At 49.4% G+C, this 17,674-nt stretch overlaps 2 protein-coding genes across 2 annotated transcripts; both read right to left on the minus strand.

The window, feature by feature from the left end:
- Positions 1–931: 931 nt before the first annotated feature.
- Positions 932–8,511, minus strand: LOC140265105 (uncharacterized). The gene is made up of 3 exons (XM_072360986.1): positions 7,574–8,511; positions 2,163–2,172; positions 932–1,867 (listed from the first exon to the last, which is right to left on the minus strand). Exons 1-3 carry the CDS (start codon positions 8,497–8,499, stop codon positions 932–934), a joined length of 1,872 nt encoding a protein of 623 aa, XP_072217087.1. The 5' UTR covers positions 8,500–8,511.
- Positions 8,512–15,714: 7,203 nt separating this feature from the next.
- LOC140265106 (olfactory receptor 14J1-like) lies at positions 15,715–16,647 on the minus strand. Its single transcript, XM_072360987.1, has one exon. It carries the CDS (start codon positions 16,645–16,647, stop codon positions 15,715–15,717), a length of 933 nt encoding a protein of 310 aa, XP_072217088.1.
- Positions 16,648–17,674: the final 1,027 nt, after the last annotated feature.

Consider the following 17,674-nt stretch of genomic DNA (forward strand, 5'->3'; position numbering starts at 1 on the left):
CCTTCCTTTCCAGGGCCCCGGGAGGGGAGAGAGAGGAGGCCCCTAATCGGCGGCTGCCCTGTCACAGATACAGGTAAATCTAGGTAAGCCGTGACACGGGTGACAGTTGGCAGCAGAGAGGTACCTTGACAGAATGGCATCTGACATGGAAGTGCACATAAAAAAAAGGTGTGCCATTCAATAACTACAAGTGGAAAAAAGTTGCACTCGTTGACATTGCCCAAGACTTTCTGAATGTTTCTGGAGACCAAACAGTGGATGTGAGCAGAGGGAGGCAGTGGGAGGTGTGTTTCAGCAGTGGTAACTGTGGGTCACCTTCTCTGGTGCAGAGGCTTATGAGCAGGGCATGTAGGCTCCTATTCCTTACCCTCAGTCTCCCATCTCCGTTCTCCAGGATTCTCCTGAACTCCTCGTGTCAGTCAGCTCATTAGGGGCAGCTTTCTATCTACCAGACTAGGATCCAGAATGGCTCCTGTAGGACCTATCAGAGCTTTGTGCACAATTTCTATTCCACAGACCATCCTGGAGGCAGTGACCACCTTTGAGTACAAAGTGGAAGAAGCCTTGACGGATGCTTGGAAACTTCTGATATGATAACTCATATCCAAGAACTTGTCCTGTGCAGGGTCTCACACGGAATGAGGAAGAGGGGACCTGACAATCAAAGTGCAAACCAACAGCTGCTGCTACTGGCCTCTCAGAGGCACTGGCAGATGTGAGCCTGAAAACACAGACCCCAGCCAAGAGCCCAGGGATGGCCCGTCAGCTGTTGCAGGCTAAAGTCACCGCACAGTTTGATGAACAGCTGTGTGCTTCATGCTGGACTGTGAGTTTCTGAGAACATGAGACCCCGACAGCTCCAAAAGAAGGAGGACAGACAGAGTCACTGCATGTCCTTTATTATGTAAGGGTCACAGACAGCCTTTAGTAATCAGACACATTTAGTAATCACTTTCCTCACTGCATCCTTGACCTCCCGGTTCCTCATGCTGTAGATGAGGGGGTTCACTGCTGGAGGAACCACCGAGTACAGAACTGCCACCATCAAGTCCATGGATGGGGAGGAAGTGGAGGGGGGCTTAAGATAAGCAATAAAGGCAGTGATGAGAAACAGGGAGACCACGGCCAGGTGAGGGAGGCACGTGGAGAAGGCTTTGTGCCGTCCCTGCTCAGAGGGCATCCTCAGCACAGCAAGGAAGATCTGCACATAGGACACAACTATGAAAACAAAGCAGCCAAAGACTAAACTGGCACTAAAAATGACAAGCACAACTTCCCTGAGATTTGATTCTGAGTAGGAGAGCTTGAGGATCTGAGGGACTTCACAGAAGAACTGGTTGACAACATTGCCTTGGCAGAGAGGCAGTGAAAACGTACTGGCAGTGTGCAGCAGGGAATTGAGAAGCCCAGCGCCCCAGGCAGCTGCTGCCATGGTGGCACAAGCTCTGCTGTCCATCAAGGTCCCGTAGTGCAGGGGCTTGCAGATGGCAACGTAGCGGTCATAGGACATGATGGTGAGAAGGGAAAACTCTGCTGACATGAGGAAAAGAAAGAAAAAGAGCTGTGCAGCACATCCTGCGTAGGAGATGGCCCTGGTGTCCCAGAGGGCGTTGGCCATGGCTTTGGGGAGAGTGGTGGAGATGCAGCCCAGGTCGAGGAGGGCCAGGTTGAGCAGGAAGAAGTACATGGGGGTGTGCAGGCGGCGGTCGCAGGCTACGGCTGTGCTGATGAGGCCGTTGCCCAGGAGGGCAGCCAGGTAGATGCCCAGCAAGAGCCAGAAGTGCAGGAGCTGCAGCTGCCGCGTGTCTGCCAACGGCAGCAGGAGGAACTCGATGATGGAGCTGCTGTTGGGCATCTGCTGTTCCTGGGCTTGGAGTCCTGCTCAGAGTGCAGAAGATAATGACAAGTCCAGACCCTTCTCAGACACACTCCTCCTGCTATACTATAATAATTTTCCTTTTCTTTTGGAATATGATCATTTAACTTCAGACCTTGAATATATTTTCATGAATTTCACCAGCCCCTAATGATTAGAATATAAAGGAGCTCTTACTGTCTTCTCATTTCCTAATCATATCCCAGCCTCCTGGATAGTTTCCTCTTTTCTGCAGCTGCTCTTTGAGACCCCAACCCCAGCCTCTGTGCACCTCAAATCGTCTCACAGAAATCAGCCTGTTTACAGGACAAGTGAACTAATTATGTCTGCAGAAAACAACTATCACTGAAACTGACTGTATTCTTTTTGTAATGAGAGGCTGAAAGCACAACTTGTGCGACTGTCCACAAAATAACCAGTGTATGGGGAGCTCCCGAAACTGGAGAGTCACAGAGCTGTGTTCAAAGTTGACAGCCTCTATTAGATTTCTGCCCCTTATTTTTTCCCCTACACTCAGAACAGGAAATGGAAAATCCCTGCCTTGATTCTCCTCTAGCAAAGCACTGGCACAAATATTTTGTTGTGCAGTGGAGCTGTGATCCCCCTGCCCCAGGCAGCAACTGCGAAAGCAGAAGCCTTCCTGGGGGGCTCCTTCTTCCCACACATCTCCCTGCAGAGTCCTGGGCAGCTCACCGGGCCTCACTCACCCGCCTGCAGCCCCATCTGCGCAGACTGTAGGCATGCTGGGAAACAAAGCCTTCAGGGCTGTGCTCTGACGCTGCAGCACGGAAGCCCTCAGCTGGAGCAGAAGGCTTTTTCCACAGTAAAGAAACATTCAGTGCCTGCAGCCAGATCTGCTATTGGATATCCCATTTATAGTTAACCCTCTATGAACAGCAGCTGCATGGCCTGAAGTGAGACTTACCTTGTCATGGTCTGCCAGCAATGCTCCTGCAGCAGGCTCAGAAGGCTGCTCACACCTCACGCATCCTGAAGCTCTCTCCCTTTCTCTCCTCTCCTTCTGTCACCTGCAGGCTGTGCTGTGCACAAGAGCTGCTCCTGGGCACAGCTGTCTCTGCAGCACCACACACTTTTATGAGCTTCCTGTGTCTCAGGAGCCCAGCCCAGCTCAGTTGCAGAGGATGTCATTTTTATCCTTCCCACTTGTCTCTCATGAGATGTCCCTGGGTCCTCATGGCAAACAGCTCCTGAAAGACAACAGCATCATGACAGTATATTCAAATCTGATGAATTAAACACCAGATTTCTAGAGGTCAGTGACTAATTCCCGACATGTGGTGAGTCCTCCCAGAGAGTGTTTGCTAAAATAAAAAGGGCACCCAGACAAGGTCAAGATATCATATAATCATAGAATCACCAAGGTTGGGAAAGACCTACAAGATCATCCAGTCCAACTGTTCACCTATCACCAATAGCTCCCACTAATCCATGTCCCTCAACACAACATCCATTCATTCCTTGAACACCTCCAGGGTCGGTGACTATACCAACCCCCTGGGTAGTCCATTCCAGCTCCCAAAGTGCAGGATGTGACATTTGGTCTTGGTGAACCTCATCCCATTGGCTTCAGCCCAGCTCTCCAGCCTGTCCAGAGCCCTCTGTAGGGCCTTGCTAACCCCAGACAGATCCACACTCTCAGTCAAATTGGTGTCATCTGCGAGCTTACTGAGGGTGCACTCAATGCCCTCATCCAGGTCATCAATAAAGATGTTGAAGAGGACAGGCCCAGCAATGACCCCTGGGGAACACCAGCTACGTGCACAGGTAGGCGGCCATGCGGGACATGAATATCTGCATAGAAGGAGACTCCACAACCCAATTGGTCAGCCTGTTCCAGTGCTCCGTCACCCTTAACATAATGAAGTTCTTGCACACAATCGTGCAGTATTTCCTATGTTCCAGTTCCTGCCATTTCCCCTTTTTCCTGTCTCCACACATTGCTGATATGAGTCTGGCCTCACCACTTTGTTCCCCAAACCTCAGAAATTTATAGACCTGGATCAGGTCCCCTCTCAGCCTTCTTTTTTCAAGGCTAAACAGACCCAGCTCACTTAGCCTTTCTTCATAGGGGAGATGCTCCACGCCCTTCACCAACATTTGTGGCCCTCTGCAGGGGTGCTTCCAAGAGGTCCGTGTCTTTTTTGTAGTGGGAAGCCCAGAACTGGAAACAGTGCTCCAGATAAGGTCTCACCAGGGCAGAGTAGAGGATCACCTCCCTTGACATGCTGGGCACACTCTTTTTCATGCACCCCAGAATGCCATTGGCCTTTTTGGCCATGAGGGCACACTGCTGGCTCTTGGCCAACCAGGACACCCAGGTCCTTCTCTGCAGAGTTCCTCTCCAGCAGCTCATCCCCCAGCCTGTCCTGGTGCATGCAATTATTCCTCCCTAGGTGCAAGACTCTACACTTGCTTTTGTTAAACCTGATCTGGTTTCTTACTGCCCAGCACTCCAGCCTGTCCAGGTCTCGCTGAATGGCAGCAGAGCATTCAGGCATGTCAGCCAATCCTCCCAACTTCGTGTCATCAGCAAACTTGATGTTGGTGGCCTCTATTCCCTTGTCAAGTTTGCTGATAAAGATGTTGAACAAGACTGGACCCAGCCCTGACCCCTGGGGAACACCGCTAGTTACAAGTCACCAACCAGACTGCACCGCCAACAATGACACTGTGTGCTCTGCTAGTCAGCCAGTTCTCAACCCACCTCACTATCCACTCATCTATCCCACACTTCCTCAGCTTTGTTATACGAATGTCATGGGGAACAGTACCAAATGCCTTGCTGAAATCAAGGTAGATGACATCCACCGCTCTCTCCCCATCTACAAAGCCAGTGAAAATGTCATAGAAGGCTACCAGGTTGGTCGAGCACGACCTCCCCTTGGTGGACACATGCTGACTACTCCTGATAACCTCCCTTTCTTCCAGCTGACTGGAGATGGCATCCAGCACAAGCTGTTCCACCACATTTCAAGGGACAGAGGTGAAGCTGCCTTGCCTATAATTACCTCTATCTTGCTTCATGCGCTCTTTGAAGACTGGAGCGACATTGGCTATCCTCCAGTCTTCAGGCACCTCTCCCATTCTCCAAGACCTCTCGAAGATTATAGAGAGCGGCTGTCACTTCTTCCAGCTCCCTCAGCACCCGTAGATGCACCGCATCCGGTCCCATGGATTTATGAACATTGGTATGGCCTAGGTGCTCATGGACCACCTCATCCCTGACTAAAGGCAAGTCTTCCATTCCCCAGACCCTCCCACTAAGCTTAAGGGCCTGGGATTCCTGCGAGATTTTTCACTGCAGACAGAAGCAAAGAAGGCCTTTGGTATCACCACCTTCTCAGCATCCCCTGTCACCAGACCATGCCTCTCACTTAGCAGGGGACCCACAGTTTCCCTAGTCTTCCTTTTACTCTTACCATACTTTAAAAAGCACTTTTTATTATCCTATTTAATGAGTGTCAACCCATTTATGTAATACTATGTTCTGCTTGTGAGAAAGTGTGTAAGGGAGGTGGGCCAGTCAGTGCTGGTTCTGCATTGAGGTGCTTATAACTGAATAATACAGACTGTTAATGGAAAGATATATGGCATTAAGGGTCTTATGGGAACTGAAGAACTGTATTGTTTGACAAACTGTTTTGATGGTATAACAAAGTGTAATTGTTAATGGCTAATGGAAGTGTACTTGAGGGTATGTGGAAGTGTAAATGAGGGTACAAAGTTATTCATTTCTATCTTTGTCTTCAAATCACTTTTTCACTTTCACTGACATTAGTGAACATCACTCAGACAATGTGCTTAAAAAAAACAAAAAAAAAAAAAAGGAAGAGAAGAAAAAAAAGGAAAAGAAGAAAAAGAAAAATGATATGAAAGGATAGATAGAGTCACAGTGAAGGATTTGACAACACTGTCCATCAGACGTTGGAGTGATGGAGAAAATTTGAGTAATCCCCTTGAAAGTCAGAAATCAGACAGATAACTGGGAGGTATCTGAGTGAACAAAGAGCAAGGGATGAAGAAATCTGGAGGGCAGTGGCAGGAGCATGCGTCTAGATGGCCTGCTGAAAACATGGCCTTAACCACAGACATTTATTTAGGAGATCTGGAGTCACCTGGAGGATGAGGGACATGAAATAGGCAGCAGGGAAGCACAGCGGTGGACACCGGGCTTTAGTCACAGGGCATTGGCACTGGCACTGCTGTCTGTGTCCCTGAACATGAAGGCATATGAGGAGGCTCAGGGAAACCTTATTGCTTTCGGTAACTTTCTGAAGGGAGGTTGTAGTGAGCTGGGGGTCAGCCTCTTCTCTCGTATCTCTAGTCATAGGACTAGAGGGAATGGTTACAATCTGCAGTAGGAGAGATTCAGGCCAGACATTAGGAAGTATTACTTCTCGGAAAGGGTGGTCAGGCACTGGAATGGACTGCCCAGGGATGTGCAGGAATCACCGATTCTGAAGGCATTCAAGGAATGACTGGATGTTGTGTTGAGGGACATGGTTTACTGGGAGCTATTGGTAATAGGTGAACAGTTGGACTAGATGATCTTATAGGTCTTTTCCAACCCTGGTGATTCAACGGTTCTAGGATTGAAGTTAATCAAATGAAGCAAATGCCTCCCAAGGGAAGTGAGGCATGCCAGGAGGTACAGCCCTGTGGTCACTCCAACCCCTACAATGACACCAGTGGCTGCTCCAACTTCAGTGACAGGTCCTGTGGTGATTCCAGCTCTGGCAATGAGCTCTGCAGTTGCTCCAAATCCTGCAACAGCCCATCAGCCCCTTCAGCTCCTACAGTGAGCTTGAGGCTGTTAAAAGCCCTGCAACAGGTCCTGGATTTGAAAACAGTTATTCATATTAATTATTATGTATGCATATATGTTTGCAAATGAATGTATTGTACACATGTAGTAATATAATATATTTTTAGATGTATAAATATATTTGTCATAATTGTTATACTTTTTCTTTTTAACTCAATGCATATAATTTAAACCACAAAACAGAGTGTCCCCGTTTTGAGTACTGTCTTGAGTCTGTCCCCGTCACTTAGTGAAGAGCACCAGAATATCTCGAGGTCTTCTCAGGGAGAAGCTCCTAAAGTTTATTCCTTACACCAAATTTGGAAGAGGCCTTCAGTTCTCTGGTCCTGCTCTGAAGGGGCCCCCTTGTTACGTCAGTGCCAGCAAGGAGACCAGCTCTGACACAGCCGTTCATATTGCCGGCTACTGACTGCAGCCCCAGAGTGCTGCTGTAGAGACAACAGGACTGTTGTGAGACACACAAAACCTTCAGGCCAGCACAAATGAGTGGACTTGAGAGCACTGTGGCAGCGTAAAGAGAACAGGAATGAAAAGAGCACGTTGTGCTGCTGTCTGTGGCTGTACCTCCCCCAGACCCAGTCAAGGTAGGAAGAGAGAAAACAAAAGGTATTGTCTTTATTTGAAAGCCTTTTAGGTATCTTTTAATATATTCGGGGAATCTGGTTCGATGTTTACATGAGCTCTTAAAATGAGAAAATGGAAAGTAGGCAGGAAAGAAGAAGAGAAATAAATAGCAACATTTCATTGAAGATTGCCATATAACAATTACAGAATCAAACAATCAAAGATGCATAAAACATGAAGAACCATCACTGGGAATCATGTGAGGAAGATGTGCGCTTTATTGAAGCTGGAATAGTGCATGTTGCAACACCTTTCTGAGAGCGTGCTTGATCTCCCTGTTCCTCATGCTGTAGATAATAGGGTTCAGTGTTGGAGGCACCACTGTGTACACAAGTGCCACTGTCAGATCCAGGAGCGGGGAAGAAATGGAGGGGGGCTTCAGGTAGGCAAAGAATGCAGTGCAGAGAAAGAGGGAGACCACGGCCAGGTGAGGGAGGCACGTGGAGAAGGCTTTGTGCCGTCCCTGCTCAGAGGGCATCCTCAGCACAGCAAGGAAGATCTGCACATAGGACACCACTATGAAAAGAAAGCACCCAAACAATAAACTGGCACTAAAAGTGACAAGAACAAGTTCCCTGAGGTAGAAGCCGGGGCATGAGAGCTTGAGGAATTGGGGGATTTCACAGAAAAACTGGTTGACAACATTGCCTTGGCAGAGAGGCAGTGAAAACGTACTGGCAGTGTGCAGTAGGGAATTGAGAACCCCAGCACCCCAGGCAGCTGCTGCCATGGTGGCACAAGCTCTGCTGTCCATCAAGGTCCCGTAGTGCAGGGGCTTGCAGATGGCAACATAGCGGTCATAGGACATGATGGTGAGAAGGGAAAACTCTGCTGACATGAGGAAAAGAAAGTAAAAGAGCTGTGCAGCACATCCTGCATAGGAGATGGCCCTGGTGTCCCAGAGAGTGTTGGCCATGGCTTTGGGGAGAGTGGTGGAGATGCAGCCCAGGTCGAGGAGGGCCAGGTTGAGCAGGAAGAAGTACATGGGGGTGTGCAGGCGCTGGTCACAGGCTACGGCTGTGCTGATGAGGCCGTTGCCCAGGAGGGCAGCCAGGTAGATGCCCAGCAAGAGCCAGAAGTGCAGGAGCTGCAGCTGCCGCGTGTCTGCCAACGGCAGCAGGAGGAACTCGCTGATGGAGCTGCTGTTGGGCATCTGCTGTTCCTGGGCTTGGAGTCCTGCTCAGAGTACAGAAGTCAATGACAAGTCCAGACCATTCTCAGAGTCACACGTCCTGCTATTCTATAGAAGTTCTCCTTTGCCTTTGGAAAATTTCATTTAACTGCAGAACTTTGTTTTAATTTCCTAAATATATCCCAGCCTCCTGGATATTTCCTTCTTTACTCCAGTTGCTCTTCGATACCCCAGCCCCAGCCTCTGTGCACTTCAATTTGCCTTAGACAAATCAGCCTGCTTGCAGTACAAGTGAACTATTAATATCTGCAGAAAACAACCAGAACTGAAACTGTTTGTATTCTTTTAGTAATGAGAGGCTGAAAGCACATTCTGTGTGACTGTTGTCAAAACAACCGATGGACTGAAGAAATATTTGGGAGTCTTAGAGCTGTGCTCTGATTTGACAGCCTTTTAGATTTCTGCCTCCAATCCTTTTTGCCTTCTCTCAGAACAGTAAATGAAAAATCCCTGCCTTGTCTCTACTCTTGTAAATGGCCCTCAGAAACATTCAGTTGTGCAGTGGAGCTGTGATCCCCTGCCCCAGGCTGCAGCTGTGTCAGCAGAAGCCCTGCCGGGGGGCTCCTTCCCCCCACACGTCTCCCCCTGCACAGCTGGGACCCTGCTCTGCACGACAGCCCTGGGCACCCGCCTGCAGCCCTGGCTGCTCAGCCGGCAGCCGTGCTGGGACACACAGCCCTCAGGGCTGTGCTTTCATACTGCAGCATGGAAACCCTCATCTAAAGCAGAAGGCTTTTTCCACAGTAAATAAACATGCAGTTAACATAAGTTAACCCTCTATGAAAAGCGGCTGCATTGTCTGCAATGAGACTTACCATGTCGTGGTTTGTGAGAAATGCTCCTGCAGTGAGCTCACAGCCTGCTCACACCGTACACATCCTGCAATCTCTCTCCCCTTTCTCTCCTCTCCTTCTGTCACCTGCAGGCTGTAATGTGCACAAGAGCTGCTCCTGGGCACAGCTGTCTCTGCAGCACCACCCACTTTTATGAGCTTCCTGTGTCCCAGGAGCCCAGCCCAGCTGAGCAGCAGAGGATGTCATCTTTACCCTTCCTACTCATCTCCCCTGAGATGTCCCTGTCTCTTCTTGGCCAACAACTCTTGAAAGACAACAGCATTGTGACTGTGCTTTGAAATCTGATGAATTAAACACCAGATGTCCAGTGGTCAGTGACTGATTCCAGACATATGGGAAGTCCTACCAGACATCGTTTGATGAAACAAAAAAGGGCACACAGACAAGGACAGAGAGGGGTGGACTTGCGCTGTGCAAAGCAGTGATTCATCTGAGTTACTGCAGACATCTCAACCATAAAGGGAAACCTCGTGGCTGAAATGGGATTCAGCTCCCCATGAACACATAGGAGCTGGGATTCCTCTGGTCCAGTTCCGATGTGCACAAGGTGTTGCCTGCATGTGAGCTCCTGCTCTGAGTCCTCAGCCCTTCAGCAGGGCGGCAGTTGCTCACACACAGACTCTGATGTGATGCCCAAGGTGCCTGGGCTGTTTTTGGGTGTCTGCCAGTGCTTGTAAACTGTGTGGGAAATCCATGTGATAGACACCTCCTTCCTGAGCATCAGCTGGAGGCCAGATAGGGGATAGCACCGGCTGTCTGGTGAACTCACATGCAGCTGCAAGTGCAGCACAGGGCCTTCAGGAAAGCCATGCCCTTGGAGTGTCCATGTTGCTACGTCAAGTCCAACACCCACGACCGGACAAATGTCTGTGTGCCACCTTCTGCACACTAATACCATAGATGAGCTATCCAGTCGGGCTATGTCCAATGATGCTTTCCAATCAGGATGTTTAATTCGGTGGTTTTGCACTAATGCAAAATCCAACACACAATAACCTAGAATTCATGGAAGAGGTGCAGGCCTGAGCTCTTCTTTGGACCACAGGGACACAGTTTAATGGTGTCCACAAGTGCACTGCAGTGCAAGGGGGATACAGAGCCTTTATGATGGATGGGCGAGGAGACAAGGAAGTGCTTCTGCCCTCTGTGAGAGTGCACTGAGCTCTGCCTGGGGATGGCAGAGCTGCCAGGTCAGAGCTAATGGAAATGGCAAACAGAGGAGACCAACAGTGTCTCTTCCTGTCTTCCTGATCAGGGAGAGCAAGTAGAAGATGCCCTCTGCAGACAGATGGGAGCCTGATGTTGTCAGGCCCTTCTCCTGTTTGGGGGTCATTATCACAGAATCACAGAATCACAGAATTATAGGGGTTGGAAGGGACCTCTAGAGATCATCGAGTCCAACTCCCCTGCCAAAGCAGGCTCCCTACACCACGTCGCACAGGTAGGCGGCCAGGAGGGTCTTGAATATATCCAGAGAAGGAGACTCCACCACCTCCCTGGGCAGCCTGTTCCAGTGCTCCGTCACCCTCACCATAAAGAAGTTCTTGCGCACATTCATGCGGAACTTCCTATGCTGAAGTTTCAGCCCATTTCCCCTAGTCCTGTCCCCACGCACTACTGAAAACAGACCAGTCATACACTTCCCACCGAGCAGCTCCCTGCTGAACGTATATCACCAGGCAAGCAAGCTGAGATGCAGCTTGCCACTGTCCCTCCAATACTGTGTCTCTAATAATGCCGAACCAACGTGAAGGTGGAGGATCGCTACGTGGGGGGGGAAGCGGCATAGGCAGGGGCTGTAAAGACACTGGCTTAATGCTCGGAGAGACCGATGCCTCCTTCATATGCAGTTCTAAGTCCTGCAGCTTCTCAGTTAATGTTTTATTATCTTCCTCTAATGCTTTCTCATTCCCACCATCATCTGAATTGCTTTCACTCTCAGGAGCTTCTTGCTGCTCTGCACACCCTTCAGCCCCCCCCACCGCACCTTCATCACCAGCCACCACTGGATCTGCCAGAGACGTTGAAGAGGTCAAGGACGGGGGAGTATTTGGGGCTTCTGTGGCAGCCCTAACTTGTGAAGCTGATGAGCAAACGGAGTACAAGACTCCTGGTAACAGGGACTCAAGTTCTGACCTTGACTGAGCACTAGGTCCGGATATAACTTGTATTGCAGCAGCAGCAATCTGCCACTCGGCTTGCATATTCTTCAATGTATTTATAATTATCTTCCACGTAGGACCCAAGTCTTGCAAGTACTTGTATTCCTTATTTTCTGAGATAACAGAATCCCACATGTGGTCCCCTATTTCTTGCCATTCGGCTACACTGAACATCAGTGCCACCTCCTGAAAGTGTCCATTCTTACGAGCCCATTTTACCAGCTCGGATATGCATTTAGGAGATACCTGCTCCCCTCTCTAAGAGAGAATACATTTGAGCAGTTCCTCTGCAGCTTTCCACAACATCGTGGCTTACAGAGAACTGGACGTGACCCCTATACCAGCTACCACAACACTTAAGCTTTATGCTACACGGAGCCAACCATCTGCTGCAACGCTGTCCTCTTGCAGTTCACCCACTGTCTACGCTCCAGACGGTGCTTTGAGACCCGACCAGACCATCTTGGGTCCCGGTTCCTCCGACTTCACTCTCCCGTCGCTTCAGTGAAGTGTTGAGGTCCAAACATAAAAGTGTGGTGCCCTATGTTGGGTGCCAACAGTAGGCGAACCTGAAGGCAAAAGGCCAGCGCGTTCGGACAAACAGCCACACACCAATATGGCTAAATATAGCTGTGTCCATTTATTGCCCGAAAAGCCACACTTTTATAGCAGATAGCCGAGGGCGTCCAAAAATCACACACACTAATTGGAGGAAAGCCTCTGCAATAACAACCATAAATCCCCTCTTCAAAGCCACAAGCCATTCATTCTTTTCCTAGAGGTGTCCTTGGTTCTCATGCAGTTTTTCCTGCTCCGCAGCTGATGCACAGTGAAGTCCTTATCCTTGATCCATGGCTGCTGCTCTGTTAAATTCTTCGTGTATTACAACAGAACGGCAGTTCCCTGGGGTCTCCAGCAAACCCCCAGTCAGCTGGCAAATGCATCTGGTGGCGCAGTGGTAGAATTGCTGCTTGCAACACCAGAGGCCCGGGGTTCGAATCCCCCCTGTGGTGCAAGTGGCAGAAATGCTGCTCTGCTACACAGAGGGCTAGAATCCCGGGAGTTGGACTCGATGATCTCTAAGGTCCCTTCCAAGTCGCATGATACCATGATACTATGATATGATGATATGACCTTCAGGAAAGCCGTGCCCCAGTAGTGTCAGTGCTTGACAAACAACTGTGATCCCCACAAGGGGTCTTGTACCTGTGTGCCACCTTCTGAACACCAGTACCATGGTGTGGATGAAAGGCCCAGCCAGGCTAATTTAAAACGTTCTTCTGAAAGGGGATGCTTTCTGAAGAGCCTTTACACTAATGAGAAGACCACAAACATTCACTCCGTGAACTACAAATCACTGCATTTGCGGGCCTAGGGTCTTGTTTGGCTCACAGAGACATGGTGGGATGGTTCCCACCTCTGAACTGTAGCAAAGCAGATACAAACACTTCATGATGGATGGCCAAGGAAGATGAGGAAAGGCTGCTGCCCTCTGTGAGAGTGCACTGAGTTCTGCCTGGGGATGGCAGAGGAGCCAGCTGAGAGCTGACGGAAAGGGCTCAGAGAGGAGAGCGGCAGATTCTGTTCCTGGCTTCCTGATCTGGAAGAACGAGAGGAGGGTGACAGGCAGGTATGTGAGTTACAGCTGGGATGGAATTGTTTTCTTCAGGCAGTCTGCTCTGGTGCAGTGTTTTGGTTCTAGGAGGAAAACAACGTTGTTGACAGTCTGGTGTTTACAGCTGCTGCTAAGCAGTGTTGTACAGAGCCGAGGCCATGGTCAGTGGAGGGCACATGGAACTGGGAGGGAACAGCGTGAGGACAGCTGACTGAAAGTGGCCAAAGGGATGTTCCGTACCAAATTAGAGAGAGTAAAAGGAGTATTGAAAGGGGTGGGAGATCATCTCACTCTCTTCTGCTGCCCAAAGCCCAGCTGGGCATCACTCTGGTGGTGCTGAGCAAGTGCTTGTGCATCAGTACTGTTCCATATAAATGGATTCATACTGATAACTCTTACACCTCTCCTTTTATCTCTCTTAGTAAATAGCTCCATTTCAACCCACGAATTGTACTTTATTTCCCAGTTCTCTTCCCCATCCCACTGGGAAGAGGGCAGTGCAGAAAGCACTGTGTGCTGCTGAGTCACCTGCTGGGTTCAGCCACCACCGTCATTTTGGACTCCAAGGATTGAGATAACAGCACATCTGTCCAGAGTGAGTTAACACAGGGCTTTGTAGGAGTTGGAGAATTGCTGGCCATGATGCTGATTGTTTCCCTATTTGTACAGCACACCGAGATTTCTCATGGTGCTGCATTGCACAGCTCCTTGCTTGCTGCTTGTTTTCCCTTCTGCACTGCTTGTCAACTCTGGGGCCATGATTGGGGTATTTATTTTGCTATGCTGTTTGGCTTTGGTTTATGTTGCAATAAAATTGGCAGCTGTCAAACTTTGTCTCCTCAGGGTGCCTGGCTATGGAGGAGACATGGGAGGACACTTTCCAGCTGTCCCTCAGCCTTCCTCTCACTTTTCTTTCCCTGGAGCTTCTACGGATTTTGACTATCCATGGGATGCTCCAACCATCATGCTTCCATTGCTACATGTCATTAATGTGTATCAGGTTGGGTCCTGTCTCAGAGTATAAAATTATTTGAGAATGTCACTGAGTGTTCTGCCCCAAGGTGAGATGGCACTGCATGACAAGGGCTGTTGGATGGTCTGGGCAGCTGCCCGGAGTGGTGGGCACCCTCAGGGCTTTGGAACTTCATCTCTGAGAAACTGCAGGATCCTGAGAATCTGGCAGAATATTGGGGGAAGGTCTGCTGTGGCCCTGGTAACCCCAAACAAGTACAGATGACTGCAGTGTGCCAGGGCCTGGCCCACACCTACTGAGATGTGTTCAACACTCTTCAGCATCCTCAAGGGAAAGAGAGCTGGATCTGCTGACAGTGCTGCAGCCTCTGCAACTCCTGGCACAGACCCTGAGAAGCTCCAAAGTTTGCTATATGTCCTGTGGTTGTTCCAAGCTCTGGACAGATCTTACTGTCACTCCATCCCTCATAATGAGCTCTGATGTCACTCCTGCTACAGCTCCTGTAGCTGTTCCAAGTACTATGATAAGAAAATGAAAATTATTCCTCAAAGAAATATGCACTGTGCCAGGAGGTACAGCCCTGTGGTCGCTCCAACCCCTCCAATGAGCCCAGTGGCTGCTCCAACTTAGTTACAAGTCCTGTGGTGATTCCAGCTCTAGCAATGAGCTCTGCAGTTGCTCCAACTCCTGCAACAGCCCGACAACCGCTTCACTTCCTACAGTGAACCCTGTGGCTGTTAAAACCCTGCAACAAGTCCTGGACTTGCAAACAGATAGGAATAGGGATTAGTATCTTTGCAGATATGTCTGCAACTGCATATGATGTATATGTGTGAAAATGTACTAAATATATTATTTACGTATAAATACATTTGTCATAATTATTATCCTTTTCTTTTTCTCTTTACGTCAACCCACAATCTTTAAACCACAGCACTGCCCTGAGTCCCTTACAGATCTCCTTGGGACTCTTGAATCTGACCCAGTCACGCAAGGAAGAGCACTAAAAGATCTTCACAAGGAGCAGCTTCAAAGGTATATTCCTTACACCAGCTTTGGAAGAGGCCTCCAGTTCTCTGGTCCTGCTCTGAAGGGGCCCTCTTGTTATGGCAGTGCCAGCAAGGAGACCAGCTCTGGCACAGCCATTCATATTTCCGGCTACTGACTGCAGCCCCGGAGTGCTGCTGTAGAGACAACAGGACTGTTGTGAGACACACAAGACCTTCAGGCCTGCACAAATGAAAGTACTCGAGAGCACAGTGGCAGTGTAAATAGAGCAGGAATGAAAAGATCATGTTTTCCATGGCTATACCTCCACCAGATCCAGACAAGGCAAGAAGAGAGAAGAGCTAAGGAAAAGTCTACATTGTAAATTTATCTCTTAATATATTTAGGGAATCTGGTTCCATGTTTACACAAATTCATGGAGTGAGAAAATATAAAGTAGGAAGAAGTGAAAAAATTTAAAACATATTTCTGCAGATTACTGTATCACACAAAATCAAACAATCAAATATGCAAAAAACATAAAGAATCATCACTGGGAATCGTGTGAGGAAGATGTGCACTTTATTATAACTGGAATAATGCGTACTGCAACACCTTTCTGAGAGCGTGCTTGATCTCCCTGTTCCTCATGCTGTAGATTATAGGGTTCAGTGTTGGAGGAACCACTGCATAAAGAAGTGCCACCGACAGATCCAGGAGTGGGGAGGAAATGGAGGGAGGCTTCAGGTAGGCAAAAAAGCCAGTGATGAGAAACAGGGAGACCACGGCCAGGTGAGGGAGGCACGTGGAGAAGGCTTTGTGCCGTCCCTGCTCAGAGGGCATCCTCAGCACAGCAAGGAAGATCTGCACATAGGACACCACTATGAAAACAAAGCACCCAAAGGCTAAACTGGTAGTAAAAATGATAACCAAAACTTCCCTGAGATTTGATTCTGAGCAGGAGAGCTTGAGGATCTGTGGGATTTCACAGAAAAACTGGTTGACAACATTGCCTTGGCAGAGAGGCAGTGAAAACGTACTGGCAGTGTGCAGCAGGGAACTGAGAACCCCAGCACCCCAGGCAGCTGCTGCCATGGTGGCACAAGCTCTGCTGTCCATCAAGGTCCCGTAGTGCAGGGGCTTGCAGATGGCAACGTAGCGGTCATAGGACATGATGGTGAGAAGGGAAAACTCTGCTGAGATGAAGAAGACAAAGAAGAAGATCTGTGCAGCACATCCTGCGTAGGAGATGGCCCTGGTGTCCCAGAGGGCGTTGGCCATGGCTTTGGGGAGAGTGGTGGAGATGCAGCCCAGGTCGAGGAGGGCCAGGTTGAGCAGGAAGAAGTACATGGGGGTGTGCAGGCGGCGGTCGCAGGCTACGGCTGTGCTGATGAGGCCGTTGCCCAGGAGGGCAGCCAGGTAGATGCCCAGCAAGAGCCAGAAGAGCAGGAGCTGCAGCTGCCGCGTGTCTGCCAACGGCAGCAGGAGGAACTCGCTGATGGAGCTGCTGTTGGGCATCTGCTGTTCCTGGGCTTGGAGTCCTGCTCAGAGTGCAGAAGATGCTGATAAGTCCAGACTGTTCACAGAGACGGTCCTTCTGCTATACTATAGAAGTTCTCCTTAGCCTTTGGAAAATGTTCATTTAACTCCATAACTTGTATTTATTTTCATGAGCTTCAACATCCCTAAAGAAGTAGAAGAGTAGGAGCTCTTGCTAATTTCTCATTTCATAATCCTATCCCAGCCTCCTGAATATTTTCCTCTCAGGAGCTGTTCACACGTTTCGTATCTTTACTCCAACTGGTCTTAGAGCCCCCAACCCCAGCCTCGTTGCACTTCAATTTCTCATACAGAAATCTGCCGGTTTGCAAAATAAGAGCACTATTAAAGTCTGCAGAAAACAATAAAAACTAAAATTGATTCTGTCCTATTAGAAACGAGAGGCTGAAAGCACAACCGGTGTGACTGTTAACAAAACAAGCAATAGACTGAAGAAATATTCGGGAGTCTCAGAGCTGTGCTCAAATTTCACAGCCTGTTTTAGATTTCTGCCTTCAAACTTCATTCCTTCCCTCAGAACAGGAAATGGAACATCCCTGCCTTGGCTCTCCTCTCGCAAAGTACCCTCGCAAACATTCAGTTGTGCAGTGGAGCTGTGATCCCCCTGCCCCAGGCAGCAGCTGTGGCAGCACAAGCCCTGCCGGGGGGCTCCTTCCCCCCACACGTCTCCCTGCAGCGCCCTGGGCAGCTCCCCGGGCAGGCTGAGTGCTGAGCCTGGCAGGCGGCAGAGTCCCATAGCCGGCACACAGCCCCTGGGGTACAGCAGGGACCCTGCTCTGCACAACAGCCCTGGGCACCCGCCTGCAGCCCCATATTCACAACCTGCAGCCCTGCTGGGACATGCAGCCCTCAGGGCTGTACTCTGACAGTGCAGCACGGAAGCCCTCAGCTGGAACAGAAGGCTTTTTCCACAGTAATGAAACATGCAGTGTCTGAAGCCAGATCTGCTATTGAATGTCCCATTTATAGTTAACCCTCTATGAAT

Source organism: Excalfactoria chinensis, unplaced genomic scaffold, assembly GCF_039878825.1.
Source record: "Excalfactoria chinensis isolate bCotChi1 unplaced genomic scaffold, bCotChi1.hap2 Scaffold_68, whole genome shotgun sequence".
Taxonomy (NCBI): domain Eukaryota; kingdom Metazoa; phylum Chordata; class Aves; order Galliformes; family Phasianidae; genus Excalfactoria; species Excalfactoria chinensis.